This window comes from Diadema setosum, chromosome 8, assembly GCF_964275005.1.
Source record: "Diadema setosum chromosome 8, eeDiaSeto1, whole genome shotgun sequence".
Lineage (NCBI taxonomy): Eukaryota > Metazoa > Echinodermata > Echinoidea > Diadematoida > Diadematidae > Diadema > Diadema setosum.
Window position 1 is genome coordinate 3678252 of NC_092692.1, and position 15551 is coordinate 3693802.

Here is a 15551-nt window from a genome sequence, read left to right on the forward strand (position 1 = left end):
ATGGGAAGGAGAAGTCTGAAGAAAATATGTCTCTTCGACATGGATGGTACTATCACTCAAGTACGCAAGGTGAGAATAAAATTATAAGTTGTAACGTATATAAATACAGACATAGTTAAGAGATAGACTAGATGAAATTTGCCACAGGCCATGAATCAGGATCACCATGAACCCGTGCAAATGTTATTTAATGATGAATGTCAGTTGATTACCAAATCATTAAATTATGTTCTATTTCTTGTTCCACTAGGTAGCCTATGTAGCATTCACAATCGTTTTAAACATCTAGCTCTGAAAATGATTGCACAATCCGTCAACTTATATGCCTATAAAATTACTAAGGTGCCTGAATATCTCATCCTTTACAACAACAACAACAAATCTTTTTGACTGATACCGGCGCATGATCGCAGGAAACCCAGACATATAATCGTGAAGATTGGTATTAATTTGAGATTGTCATTGAATTTGACCAAAATAATATCATAATATTGTACGTGACAGGAAATTATCATGTTTACAAAGTGAACATCTGCTTCCTATCCCGCGTACCGTACCATGATTTATGGATTCAATTTCACCACCGCAGACAGTGACTATCAAATCGGGAGAATGTGTGTGTATGTGTGTGTACTAGGAATGTTTAATGTGTGTGAGATGGGGAGTAATTTTCCACAGAAGCTTGGCCAGCTGCATCCTTGTTTTTCATCTCTTTCTTTTGTTTTTCCTGTGCGCTATACGGATTAGTAGTGCTCCCTTCTCTAACATCCAAAGCTCCCTTCTTTACAATATAGTGTATATGCCTCATCTCTTCCTGCTTATCTTAATATTTAATGTCATTATACATCTTCAAGTCTTGATTCAAATTCAACCTTCCCTGCCTCATTACAAATTGAAACATAAACACAAACAGAGGAAATCCTGATTATGTGCATCGTAGACGTCACAATGCAAACACAGGAGGCAAATTCCTTTCCTCCATAAGACAGGAGGACTCCGCAGGAGACTTCCTCCTCGTAAATTTATACTGCTTATGTCATGAAGGATGACAGTGTACATGGTGCTTATAAGCAACAGATGCTGCACAAGTTTATTTTGGTATTGCTTGATTGACACGCATAGAACCTGCTTCATCTGAGTGACGACTTTTCCGAATGACCATGTAATTCAAAATGATATTCAATGAATAGTACACAGCAAGAACGGAAAAACATACAAAACATACTTGTACAAGTATTATAAAAATCCTCCGTGTGATGCAGGTGCTTGGTATATCGGGTGAGATGTGCCTGGCCTCGGGCCTTCATGTAGGATGTGGGGTGGCTCAATGTTGTTGCAAAAACGGTGATTTGATTTTCATCAGCAGCACACACTAATCATCATATTAAACTATCATAAGAATTAACTAAATTGTTTTTATCATTCTGGAAAACAGACAGGAGAAACCAAAGAGCGTGATATTTTGAGACGAACTCGGAAGAGCTCCAATACGTTTTGCTTTTGCAGATTTCAGGACATTCCAAGCATATTATATGTTGCTTTCAAACTTGCTGTTGACGTATACTGTGTAGGCATTGGAATTTTCTGGACACGGAAATACTGACAACACCGGATTAGTTTACAAAAGCCACAGAGAGAGCGTGCGACAAGGCGCAATCTCGGTTACGGGCTGTTGAGTGTGCGGGACGCTGATTGGCTGATGTTGGGGGCAAAATAGTGGGTGTGTCACTACGTCATCAGGGCGCTGGAAAAAGCTTCCGTGACATTCTGACGACCTTCACACGTACCCAACCTGTCATTCTTCGTAATACCATGGAGCTACCAAGCTCCATGGTAAAATACACACTGTAGTATTAAACTCGCAGGAAATGCATTGTACCATGGACCCTAGGGTCCCTGTTACAAGACAGTCTACTCGTATACCCATCAGTGACGTACATGTTTTGACGAGACAAGTACTATGTTATGTATTTAGAACAAAGATGTTTTCCCCACCAACATTTTCGCTGCTTTTAAGATGGCGATAGGTTTGATATTTTGTCATGTTTTATGTGTATTATGATAAAGAGCAAGAAGGAAATGACGCCACATTTTTTTTTAAGTGTTGATGTGGCATTTTACAATCCTCCTCCCTCTGCATACTACTAGGTATTTATATTTATATATTTATATATTTATATTATTTTGTATTTATTATCAACAGTCTTTCATAATTCAATCACTTTTAGTAGTGTTATCGTAAATACAATAATATGTGGGTTTTTATCCATGATTTTTCGTATCTTCATCAGGGATTTTACTTTGATTGTATATACAATGTAGGCCTGTGTGGGTTAGCATTTTTTAGGCGAAATTTTCCGAAGTTTTTACCATAAACCGCTAGCTTAAAGATCACGATTGAAAATGCAAATTGTTGCATTAATTTCGTTTGACAGTTCCATATTTTGCCATATATGACGAAATATTGTTTGCATTCGATGTATGCTTGTCTGCATTCATGTTTGCGTGCCTGAACAATGTACATGTATGTGCATACATGTTGTATGATTTTTTTTTTTTTATATTCAGCGGCGTTGTCAATTATAGATAGCCACTGCTACCATCCAGCACGTTGTAGCAAAGGCAGACGAAAGTATGTATTGTAAAACCAGAAAAATTGTCACTGACATTCAATGCATTCTGTTGACAAGAACACTTGAAATCGCGTGCATTTTACTTACGCGAATCTTAAATTGGCTCCCTTTTAGAGAAATTCGCGAAAGTTTCATGCACTCGAAAATTGTTGGTTTTACAGAATATTCAGATAATTGCAGATTAAGTGAAGTTCTTGGAGTCTTTGTTTACGTCAATCACAATTTATGTCAATCACAATTTGACCGGGGGGGGGGGGGGTCTCTTCAAATCAACAGTTCCTTAGGTTTTTTTTTTTCGCAAACTAGATACTATAGAGAAATAAGACATGCAAAGTTAAGATGAGTGATTTCATCCAATTGAATGATACTTTGGTCCTGTATATAAGATGCACCCGTATTAAAGCTCAAAAGATGTTTTCCCTTCCTGTGTTCATTATGTATGTATGTACGTATGTGTGTGTGTGTGTGTGTGTGTGTACAGCACGACGGTTGTGACATCTCACATGTGCTGTAGGTCTGTGAATAATCGAAGTTTATGACTATTGTCGAAAAATATGGCCTTATGTTTGCTATTGCTTGCTCATTTTAGTGGCGATGTTTTTCTTTTTCGTCACACGTTAGTTTCTGTGCTATTGTTTTGGTTTTGGTGTGTGTGTGTGTGTTTGTTTGCTGTTTGTTTGTTTGTTTATTTTTGTTGTTGTTACTGTTCTGAATTTATCTCTTCCCAGAAAATAGACGCGGAGATGCGCGAGCTCCTGATCGAGCTCCAGAAGCAGTGTCCTATCGGCCTGATCACGGGCTCCGACCTCAAGAGCGCCGAGCGCCAACTCGGGCACGAACTCATCCAGAGATTCGACTACGTGTTCGTTGAGAACGGCGCAGTGGCCTACCGAAATGGGGACGTGATTGCTGAAAAGGTCAGTGATGCGCCAACGAAGGTCGCGGCCTGTTGTCTTTGTATATTGCCCATCGGTCTAATCAAATCAAGAACTAGAAAAACGTGACTTACTGAAGAGATTTCCTTAGAATTTCCACAATGGTCATTCTTACATCCCCCATGTCTCTCAAATCCAACTGCACGGTATAACCATCGTTTGATTTGGCCTCGTGATGATTTTCAGTATGCAAACTATACGTGATACGATAGTGTTTCTCGATTTCCAACAATACAATATAAAACCTGTCTATAACAGTGATATACAGTAAACTACTTTGAATATGCATATAGCCGGAAAAGGGCTTGTGTTTTACATTGTATAAGTGGCGTGCTGTTTGTATAGATACCGAGGTAAATACGTTTTAAAACAAAGAAAATCTGATGATGATTCTCCCAAAATGTGTGTCTTTGTGAGCTGAATTCACTTGATGTGACGAATAATTTTTCGTGAGTGCTGATCATGCAGCAAATGATTAGACAAGTTGTTACGGGTGACTCTGAGTGTACAAACTTCAGCATCGTGTAGAGTTTTCAATCACTTCCAATTTGTAACTCTGTGCATGGCAAACAATGAATAACGATGTTTATAGCACGTGACTGTGACGAAGATACCAGGCGAGCCTTGGATAGGACGAACGTTTCCAAGAAACAGCTTCACATGAAAAGATTAAGATAATTAGAATAACACGCTTTTTCTATATATAGCTTTTACAATTCAGGACATGAAATGGCGGCTTGCCTACATAATCTGTCTGGTTTTATTTGCATTTCATTCACACTATGTTATGTCTGTCACGGTTGAGGAAATGGCATTTCCGGTAAATTATTTGTAGTGTTTATACTGAAATGTTTCTTGTCGGTTGAGGACCAGTATAGGATTTTCGACTTTTATTAAGGCGTAACTGCCAAATAAACAGACGCTAACTATAGAACTGTAAATGTAAATGATGATCATCAGTGAAGACAGCCTGTCAAATTAGGATAAGCATTTCACAAGATCATTTTACTTTTGTATTTATATACTGTACATACAGAATATATCGGAGGAGATGGGAGAAGCCAAGTTACAAGAAGTCATCAACTTTGTTCTGCACTACTTAGCGGATATCCAGCTACCAGTAAAGAGGTGGGTTTATTTCCATGTACTGTGAAAGATATATACACTAATTGTAAAGCAAGGTTTGCTTGTGTTTTGTTGTTGTTGTTGTTGTTGTGGTTGTTGTTGTTGTCTGGTCACATTTTTATGTTTGTTTGCTTGTGTTTAACATGACGGTAAAAACTTGAGGCATCGATGAACACATTGGACCTGTTTAGCAGGTGTTCACCATAATGTTATTACGGATTCACTCACACAAAGTTGTGATTCCAGAAAATTGATAAGTGCTGGGATTGAATAAACGCTTACAAGCATTACACAATCTATAATATATTTTTTTTTCAAAAATTCTTGAAAAGATTGTATATAACCGTTTGCATGTATTTTTGTCATACAACAATATTTTATGTAATTCTCAATATGGATTTCGCTCTAATTTTTCAACTGAAATGGCTCTTGTAGATCTGCAAGATAGTATTCTTACTGCGTTAAATGATAATCTGTATGTTATTGGAGTTTTTCTTGATTTGTCTAAAGCTTTTGATCTGATAAATCATGAAATATTGATGAAAAAGCTTGATTGTTATGGTATTAGAGGTCATTCATTAAAGTGGTTTAGAAGTTATTTGAACAATCGGACACAAGTTACATTATATAAAGATACTTTATCGGATACATGTGATATTTTACGTGGAGTCCCCCAGGGTTCCATATTAGGTCCATTGTTATTTTTGATATTCATTAATGATATGTGTAATATTTCACGTGTGGTTAAATTTATTTTATATGCTGATGATTCTACTTTATTGATTTCTCATTCTGACTTGAATGTGTTGATAGATAATTTGAATAATGAGTTATTCAAATTGTCAAAGTGATTTTGTGACAACAGATTAATTGTTAATATTGAAAAATCAAATTATATGTATTTTTTTAAAGGTAGGAAAAAGATTCCAGAATTGGAATTTTATGATGTAAAAATGAATGATGTAAAATTATCTCGAGTAGAATATACACAATTTTTAGGGGTTTATATTGATTGTAATTTGAACTGGAAAAAACATATAACTATGATGAATAAAAAAATTTTGAGAAATATTGGAGTAATTAATAGGTTAAAAGGTATTTTACCTGCAAAGGTTTTGATTTTGTTATATAACAGTTTGATCTTATCTCATTTGAATTATTGTAATGCTGTATGGGCGAATACTCCTCAATCAAATTTACACGACACTTTTATCCTTCAAAAAAGAGCAATTCGACTCTGTACAAACTCGCATTATAAAGCGCCGTCAATCCCTCTGTTTCTGAAAATGAATGTTTTGAATATATATCAATTGAATAAGTTTAATATTCTTATGTATATGTTCAAGCATAAAACGAATTTGCTACCTGAGATGATTTCTGGTATGTTTAAGTCTAATTATCAAATTCATAGTTATAATACTCGCAGTAGTAATAAATATCATTTATTTAAGGTAGATAAGATGTATGCAATGCACACACTTAGACACACTGGACCCTCATTGTGGAATTCTTTACCAGATACAGTTATAAATTCTCCAACTACAAATATTTTTAAGAAAAATCTGAAAAGACACTTGTTAGAAAGTTAGATTTGTTATTATGAAATACACTATGGTTATAGATAATTTTATGGTTTTTATTTTCTAGGGGTGATATGACTAAACACTATAATTTCATCAATTATAATATATTTTTTGTGTATGTTTGTCTGTTTGTTTTTTGTTTTTGTTTTTTGTAATACTTTCACCTGTCCTATGTCTTGATCGTAATGCAATATTATTTCCTATTATTCTGTCTGTTGGGAACTACCCTGACAAGACTCCGGTCTTTTGTAGCTTCCATGTTTCATTTATAGTTGTTATTATGTTACGTATGCATGTTCATGTACTCGTTTACTGTCCTCAGTTTATTGTACAAATTATATGTTTTTATATGAAATAGAATAAAGTTCAAGTTCAAAGTTCAAGTTCAAGTCGCTGCCCCCACTTGAATTCAAGGCAATGTATAAGCAGACCGGTAGACCCTCTTCAGTAAATTACATACGTGCTTCTACCACCTAAGTATAACTGGTTAACACTGGCGCTGTGCCCCAGCTGCTCAAAACATTAATTTTGATTGTCAAGTCTAAAGATCAGCCACACTCTTTACAAACTATGAACTATTGTTATTACACGAAATCGTGTTGAGGACAGATGACGTCCATGTAAATGCAATACCAAAGCATGAGTATCCATGCACGATTTGCATGTGTGATGTGCGCGTGAATTGTGAGTGTTTGTTCTACAAACATTTACAATTTTAAGTGTTTGTGGATGTATCGTCTTCGGCGATAAAAGACAAAAAAAAGTGTACAGGAGGGAGAAGGGAAGGCTCATTGTTTGGTTGGAGTATGTACAATAATGTACATCCAGAGTGAAAACGAGAACAAGAATGTTTACATCGTGAAACAACTGTAGAAAATGACTACAGATTTTTCAGCAAACTCACAAGAAGATTATTGGAAAAAAAAAACAAAACAAGAAAATGGTGAAGAATATTTCAAAATCGCTAAATGACATTACAATGACGGCATTTGTTCCATGCTGTGATAGCACTCAGATAAAATGTGATAATCCTTTTCATCATCATAAATCAAATAAGCTGTATTTTTTTTTTCAAATCCTTCTTAAAGGAGGTTCTTATTATTTTGGGTTTTTTGTGATAGAAAGAAGGATCATTCCATGTTAAACTTTGCTAAAAAATTTACGTACACAATACAAATTGTATTATATCTGTAGGGACCCGTTTCATATTTACGCGTAATGTGAATGTTGCAACAACTGCGTTAACGACCGCAAGGTCTGTAATACTAACATCTGATTAGTTTCAAAAGTTGTTACCATAGTAACTGCAATATTGTAACCAATAGACCTCAGGAGTAGACAGAGTGATTTGTAGAGACCGTCAAGGCACTGGATGCAACTACTCAGGGATTGATTTATGATGTGTTGCACCAGTATTTCCTAATACAATGCGTGTGTCTCTTTGTCTCTCATAAAGTTTAGATTACTATATTTGAAGGTGAACTTCACTTAAGGTGCGATCACACATCGCCTGTTTAGATGGCGGTTCATGGCGGTTCTCAAACCGCCGTGAACCGTGTCCCAATGATGGCGGAAAGCACTTTGACTACGTTCTCAACACGATCTGAACACGGAGCAAACGCGGATTGACGCGGTAGTAACGCGGATCTCCCCGAAAGGTGGAGGAGTCCATACCAAGCCCGTGTATTTGGATGCAATCAGAGCCCTTTCACTTGTCCTCAATGGGTTTCAACAAGGAGCGTTTTGCTTTGTTAGGTAAACGCAATTTTAAAGAAATTATGAATCGTTGTAGCCCCCTATGTTTTACAGATTGATATTAGTGATGCAACAAGCAATTATCTTCAAGTTTCAACGTGCTTTCTCTCTTTCTCTTTTGATTTTCAAAATATCTGTATTAACTGTCATTAAAAGACATGCATATCAAAGCAGAATCCAACATAGTTTCCGAAGTTTCCTGTTCATTTGCAGGTTTATTCATCAAGTGACGTACGAGTACTTGCTTGTTTCAACATCTCTCTTTTTCATTAACCCCTTTTAGTGTTCACATAGTTATTTCGCGTATTGAATTTAAGATCTTGTTGCTTGTTTATCCATGTTTTCACAAAATTGCTCCTTCTTACCTTTCAGTGCTCCTTGTGAAATATGAGCCTATGAGAGTTCCTAAATCGTAAGGGGAATCTGTATGTGATACCCTCGATCCATTACAACAAACTACTATGGCAAACGTAGTTTACGCCGCTCCAGGACTGTGGAACAGCAGTCCAAGAGAGAAAACATGCAAGTTCCATCAATAAGTCCAAAATGTTTTTAAAAACTTATCTGATAAAATAGTAACATAGTGTTTGTAGATGATGATTAGAGGAGCATGTTGCTGTTTCTGGAATTACCTTTTCCTGTTTATCTTTTGTTCCCCCTCTAAAGCGCATATAAGACCTTGCCAAAGGTATATGCGCTTTATTAGAGCGGCAATGATGATAATATAATAATAATAATAATACCTTTAACAACAGTCAATAAAAAGACATTTATGTATATTATACATTATCAAACAAGCATATACAGTATATAGTGTGCATAGTTTCCTCTTTACTTACAGGTTCACGTAACATAATAATGGTGTCTTTTTTTTCAATTTTCAACATTGCACATCCCTCTACTCTCTTAAGTTTCAACATAATATTTTTATCTGTATCAACATAACATATTTACATAAGTCTTCTGTGTATAACTCATCACGTTCACGTGGCTGGCCATCTTAAAAGCTGTTATTTATAAGCTTAAGTAAAATTATGAAGTTACCAGTTAATGAAAATGATGGTTTTGATGCAAATAAGGTAATTCAACATACCTAACAACTTTTTGAACATCAAACTTTATTTGTTACTGTATAATACTATGTGTTAAAGAAGTATAAGGAAACTATAACATTCAATATATTTACCCGATCTTGAATTATGGGTTCATTTTTGCTTTTTTTTTTTCCATTCTTATTGCTCCGCCGCAAAGTGTCGCCGGAGCCATTATTCTCTTTTAAGTTCATTGTTTCTTTTCGCTTGAAAATTATGGCGGTGTTAACACGGTATTATCACGGATCTTGAGGTGCAAACACGGAGGATGCCGTTCTTTACACGATGAACGGCGATGTGAACACGGTCCATTTCAAACCGCCAAGACCGCCACGAAAAATTAAACATGTTTAATTTTTCTGGCGGTTCCCCGCGGTTCCCCGCGGTTCTCGCGGTTCATGGCGGATGAGTGACGGATGACCACGGTTTGTGTACGGTGTAAACACGGTCTTTGGCGGAGCACGGCGATTTGCTGAACCGCCATGAACCGCCGTCTAAACCGGCGATGTGTGATTGCACCTTTATCCAATATACCAGGAACAATGATAGCATAAAGCTAATGATGGTTCGTTTGCAGGTCAGATCGTATAACGATAGTGTTGTTTAGGAGTTTCTTGGTGTGGAGCGGATGTGTTGCGCAATAACCCGTTTCGGGTTTCTAGCGTTATCAAATTATGTAATATACCTTCCTTTCACATATCGTAGAGCATGTTTAAAAAAAAAGAAGAAGAAAAGTAGATTGTTTTCCAAACGTTTTATCGCGATACCTTACTAAGTGTCCCAGGCTAAATCAGAATAACGTGTATTCAATTGTCAGTGCACATGAACATTATTCCATACGATTTGAATTCCAAACACGTTTTTCCCCTTTCCGAAAGTGTTCCCATTGATCCACCTGCTTAATCTTCATCTACATAGTCAGTCTTGTCGTATATCTCATATACATCTCTTTATCTAGGCCTATATTTATATATCTGTTGTATGTATCTGTCTTTTTAAAAAGATTCTGTACTGATATACATTCTCTTTTCATGCGACAGGGGTTGCTTCGTAGAATACAGGAAAGGAATGATCAACATTGCACCAATGGGTAGATGTAATCTGACTTTCGAGGACAGGAGAATTTTCTGCGAATACGACAAGGTGTGTCATCGCTTTGAATTAATGGAATCCACCTGTATACTCCCTAAAGATGTGTACCCTTTAATGTTATATAAAAGTTATCTTTCTTATCACCATGATGTATGCACGTTAGCCTAGATTATGCACGATTTTGGCGCTGTAAAAGTTACAGAAACATTCAACTTTCATTTGTATCACAGCTCGATTTAAGGATCCTTCTTTTTTTTTGGGGGGGGGAGGGGAGGGGATATTCACATGTTGGAAGTCCCTTTCTTATTTGATATCAAGATTATCATGTCACTACGAAATACAATGTACCTCGCAAACCTGCGTATACCATGTGTTATATGTTATCCCTTCTCCTTCCCACGGAGCCATTCAGACAGGTCGCCACTATAGTGTGCTCTCAGTATACCCCACTTAATCCCACCCTAGTTACACCCATAAGTTCCTATAGAATTGTGGACTCTCTTATAGAAAGTGGATAGTCCCGTATATAATGAGTACGCCTTCACCTCTTACTAGTATTACCTTCCTACACATGGAGCTATTGTGGGATAATAAGACTGTTGTAGAAGGTGTAAATGAAGGATTTTGAAGAACGCTTTGTATTAACTCGCTCTTTCTTTTCTCTCTGTACCAACTCTCACACAGACGCACAAAGTTCGTGAGAAAATGGTGAACACACTACAGAAACGCTTTGAAAATAGCGGGCTTGCATTCTGTATAGGTAGGTTACCTCGTATCGCCGTTTCAAGTTTCTTGAGGAAGTGGTCCATGCTTTTGTAATGGTTGATCCTCTATTTTCATATATCTCATAGACATCCATCTTCTTGTGTTATTCCATTATGGCAGATAGTTTAATGTGACTTGCTTACTGAACCCTTTTTAATGCTATAAATTATAGGCTGGACATTTGTACATTGTTTATATTGTGTGTTTTGTTTGTTTTATGGTTGCATAAAAAATAAAAAGAGAAAAAAAAAAGTTTCCCTACAATTTGATTAGGTAACTTCTTTTGATATTGTATACCATAAGTATTCTAATGTGTGCATAAGGCATTTGGTAGTGACTTTGTCAAGGCAGAGATTGAACTCAACTCCTGTTCATGACTATCGCCAATGGTTGCTGGATGTTTGCAGGTTTCAGGGGCGGATGTAGCTTTTTTGCTAAGGGTGGGGGGGGGGAGGGAGTTGACCCAATGACTATGGGTCATGACGAGCCAAAAAAAAAAAAAGTCTTCATATTTTGCTTCCATTTCTCTCCACAAATCAGTTGACAAGCAAAAAAACAAAGTTTTGTTTTGTTTTGTTTTGTTTTGGGTTTGTTTTTTGGTTTTTTGTTGTTTTTTTTTTTTTTTTTGCCATCGTCTAGATCCGCCGCTGGGTTTCGTTCCCGTTCTTTAGTGCAACGCCATTCTTAACACGTCGATCTATTTTTAGACCTCATAACATTTACGCACTGATAAAGGCTGTTACTGAGTGGTACGATCAAAGTTTCTTACACACCCATGACATTGTACGTTCACATATCTATTCATTATTCTGTTAACAGGAGGTCAGACGAGTTTTGACGTGTTTCCGGTTGGCTGGGACAAGACATCATGCCTGGATCACCTGGAGTCAGAGTTCGAACAGATCTACTTCTTTGGAGATATGACAGCCAAGGTTAGTCTTGCCTTGCCTTGTCAAACCACTAGCCAACGTATAATATGGCCCTCTGAAACCGACTTGCGACAGAAGTATCATTTTCCATGCATGAATGTCCATTTGACGGTTCTATTACCTTGAGTTTACAGTCATTTTGTGTTGTTTTGCATTAGTGACCGGGGAATAATAATTCTTTTTTTTTTAAAGCTGAAATAATGTACTGGTATTTGCTTTTATATTCTGGACCAAAAATGAATCCTCTAGTGACTGACTGAAAGAGCTTTACGTGATTTTATATATTTTCAAAATCGAATGTTTGCTAGTTTGACATTCCATGGTATTCTAGTTGTGACATGATCTCATAAACTATTGTGACATCACAAAGCAATTCTGACATCGCGCGCCGCTTCCTACGGTCACTCTGTAAAATGTAACAAAGCAATTTTGACATCGTGCTCTGCAGCTTTGTACAGTCACGTCGACTTTATGAAATGTAACAAAGTAATTGTGACATCATGGACTGACATTGCGCGCTGCTTCGTACGGTCACTTTGTGAATATAACATAGTAAGTGTGACATCATAGCACAATTCTGACACTGCGCGCTGCTTCGTACGGTCACTGTACTCTGAAATGTGACAAAACAATTGTGACGTCACAAAGCAATACTGACATCGCGCGCTGTAGCTTCATCACCGTCACTTTATGAATAAACAAAGTAATTGTGACATCATACACAACCTTGACACGGCGCGCTGCTTCGTAAGGTCACTGTACTCTGAAATGTGACATCGCGCGCTGCAGCTTCGTACGGTTACTTTAATGTAACAAAGTAATTGTGACATCACAGAGCAATTCTGACATCTCGCGCTGCTTCATACTGTCACTCTGTGATGTAACAAAGCAACTGTGCCATCTCAAGACAATTCTGACATAGAGCCCTGCTTCGTTCATCGCTCCATTATGGTAGCCACCACATGACTTGTCGCCTCATTTTCCCCTTCTTTTGTTTAAATTTGTATCCATATATCAGGGCAATACATAAAGCAAATATTCCTTGCCTACTTTCGATTATCTCGTCAAAAATATGGGCCTCGGTGCCTTCAAAAATATCATTCACTCAGGGGCTTCACCCCGCAGTGAATAACACTATTTTGGAGTCACCTCTGCCCATATAGTTTTAGCCAGAAATTCTCAATTCAAAGTTAAGCTTGTGTATAGTTATATTTGCTGTTACATTAGTTCCGAATAAATACAATATCCCAGCTTGCATGCAAGATGCGTTTTTGCTGTCGCTCATTTAGTTTCGTTTAGAGATGGAAAATGAATATGTTGCATGTATGAGATTTGGGAAATAACGTTCCCATCGAGTCAAACATTATCCACCAAATTTGAATTAGAAGTGTGTCTGGAATATTCAACATCTCGTTTGTTATTGCTCACTCTGCATGTCTATCGTGAGTTAAAATAGCCTTTATCAAAGAAAATCGTTACTGTATTCCACTTGCAACATCTGGGATGATAATCAAATTTTGTATCTGACACGAAGTACACATTTAACGTATAATTGTGAACGGAAGACTTTATATTGTATAAGGAGTAAGAAAATCTAACGGCGATTGTGTCACATACAAAAAAAGGAAAAAAGAAAAAGAAAAACGAAACCTTTAAGAGGGCGCTGTTTAACCTAGGGATCCAGATCCGTGTATCGTGTCCATCGCTAAAGCCATAACAGCGATTCAAGCTAAGACTTTACCCGAGTTCAGTTCCAATGATAAACAATGAACTTATCCAAAGCTCATCAAATATCAAAATTTCACTTTATAAAAGAAAAGAAAAGGTAAAACCCAACACAAAACATTCAGCAACAGAAGAAATGAAATCGGTGTAAATACCATTTGGCATTGTCCGTTTCATCCTCAACCCCTCAGGGTGGCAACGATTACGAGCTCTACCACGACCCGAGAACGACAAGCTACACGGTGACCAGTCCCAAGGACACGGGTAGACTCATGAGACAACTCTTCCTCAACGACTCTACTTCAAGGACCACTACCACGTGACCAGAACTCCTCTACATTCCAGCTCTCTTTGTTCTGTTTGTTATTGTTTTTTCTTTGTCTTATAATATATTTTTCCCCACCTTCCGCCAGTAGTCGTCGTGACATTGTACAAGTTCTTTAAGGTCGTAACGCGCCAGTAACATTATATATTGGCTGAACAGTTGGAAGTTGAGACATTCTAGATCAAGAGCCATGAGCGCCAATCAAAGGTGGATGCCGGCGTTTGAGAAGCCATCATCATCATCATCATCATCATCAGTAATACATGTGTATTTGCATATCCACTGACGTTTTTGTAGAGCTCATGCTGAATTTTTCATGCTTCCTTCATGTACTATGAACTTATTGAACACTGTCAGAAAACAGACTACACATTAGCATCATACATTCTTGTACCTAAGGTTTTGACCAAAATGCCTGAGACCAAGTTGCTAGTTCACTGACCAAACTTATTCAGTGTAATTCATTATTTTGTTGGGTTGAGTTGAGTTGAGTTTCCGTAGCACGTGCAGCAATAGAGAATATGAATAATTCTTTCCAGTACTTCCTCTTCATCCAGTTATGTGTGTTTTCTTCTTTTTTTTTATAACAATGTAACTTTTATGACGTCATGTCAGCGAGGCAAAGTGCACCCGTGTCACATTTTATCACGTGATACGGAGTATTATTCTGAGGAAAGTGACGATTACATGACAGGCCTTTGAATGATAAACCTTATAGACTACAAACTGCTAATATATATATTTTTTTATTTTATGGCATAGTGAGTTAGACTCCTATTTTTTCAAAGACTACAACTCGAAGGATTGCTTCCATTTGACGTCAAATGATTCCATCTTTGACGTACACATTGTAAAGCTGAACTGAAAAACGGGAATGTCATGTCTTGTATAGTTAATCTATATGCAAGAAACCATACAGGGACATTATTTTGTTTTCCCCCAATGAACAAGTTGATTTTGTTGACTTGGTCTCTCTTCGACTTTAATCGATCGATGTATTATGTCTCTAAGTATAATGTGTGGAGGAACACACAGTAACACATAGAGTTATTATGTAAGTCACTGCCGTATATTACAGACACATTGTCTTCACTTGTCATAGCTACCTTTAGGTATTTTGAGGTCACGTGTTCTCATAAATCCACCTCAGGATATAAACACTGAAAAAATGCCCACCTCGCCTGTAGCACTGCCATATGAACTTTACAGGATGAAAAAAAAAATAAGGGCATTGATATGATAATCAATAGTGGGCAAGTGTAATGACGCAAAATAATGTGGATCTGAGAAAGAATTTGATTTTCGATATCCGTAAATGCGTCGTTCGTATCATATACTTCTCAATATAAGTATCCACGATCGATATTAACAACATCACGGGAAGAAAGTGACACATAATGCTAGAGCAGGTGAAAGGTGGAATGGTATGAACGCGTGCAGGCAGGCAACAAATATACTCGTGCATGTGACGCTTTCAGTGAAGTTGTTTCTAGTCAATGTGCAGATATATCCATGTTCACTGTGTATTGCACATATTAGTTATGGTATACTTCCCATCATGTGAAGATTGTAGAAGGTTTTAGTCTTTCCGCT

General features: G+C 37.1%; 1 protein-coding gene across 1 annotated transcript; it reads left to right on the forward strand.

Moving 5' to 3' along the window:
* On the forward strand, nt 1–14141 carry LOC140231390 (uncharacterized). Its single transcript, XM_072311515.1, has 7 exons — nt 1–69; nt 3362–3550; nt 4605–4696; nt 10163–10265; nt 10899–10974; nt 11799–11911; nt 13825–14141. Exons 1-7 carry the CDS (start codon nt 1–3, stop codon nt 13954–13956), a joined length of 774 nt encoding a protein of 257 aa, XP_072167616.1. The 3' UTR covers nt 13957–14141.
* The last annotated feature ends 1410 nt before the right edge of the window (nt 14142–15551 follow it).

Coding starts and splice junctions, on each gene's coding strand:
- LOC140231390 (XM_072311515.1), top strand. CDS start 1: ATGGGAAGGAGAAGTCTGAAGAAAATATGTCTCTTCGACATGGATGGT. Junction 10,266..10,898: donor TTTTCTGCGAATACGACAAG/GTGTGTCATCGC, acceptor ACTCTCACACAG/ACGCACAAAGTTCGTGAGAA. Junction 11,912..13,824: donor TTGGAGATATGACAGCCAAG/GTTAGTCTTGCC, acceptor TCAACCCCTCAG/GGTGGCAACGATTACGAGCT.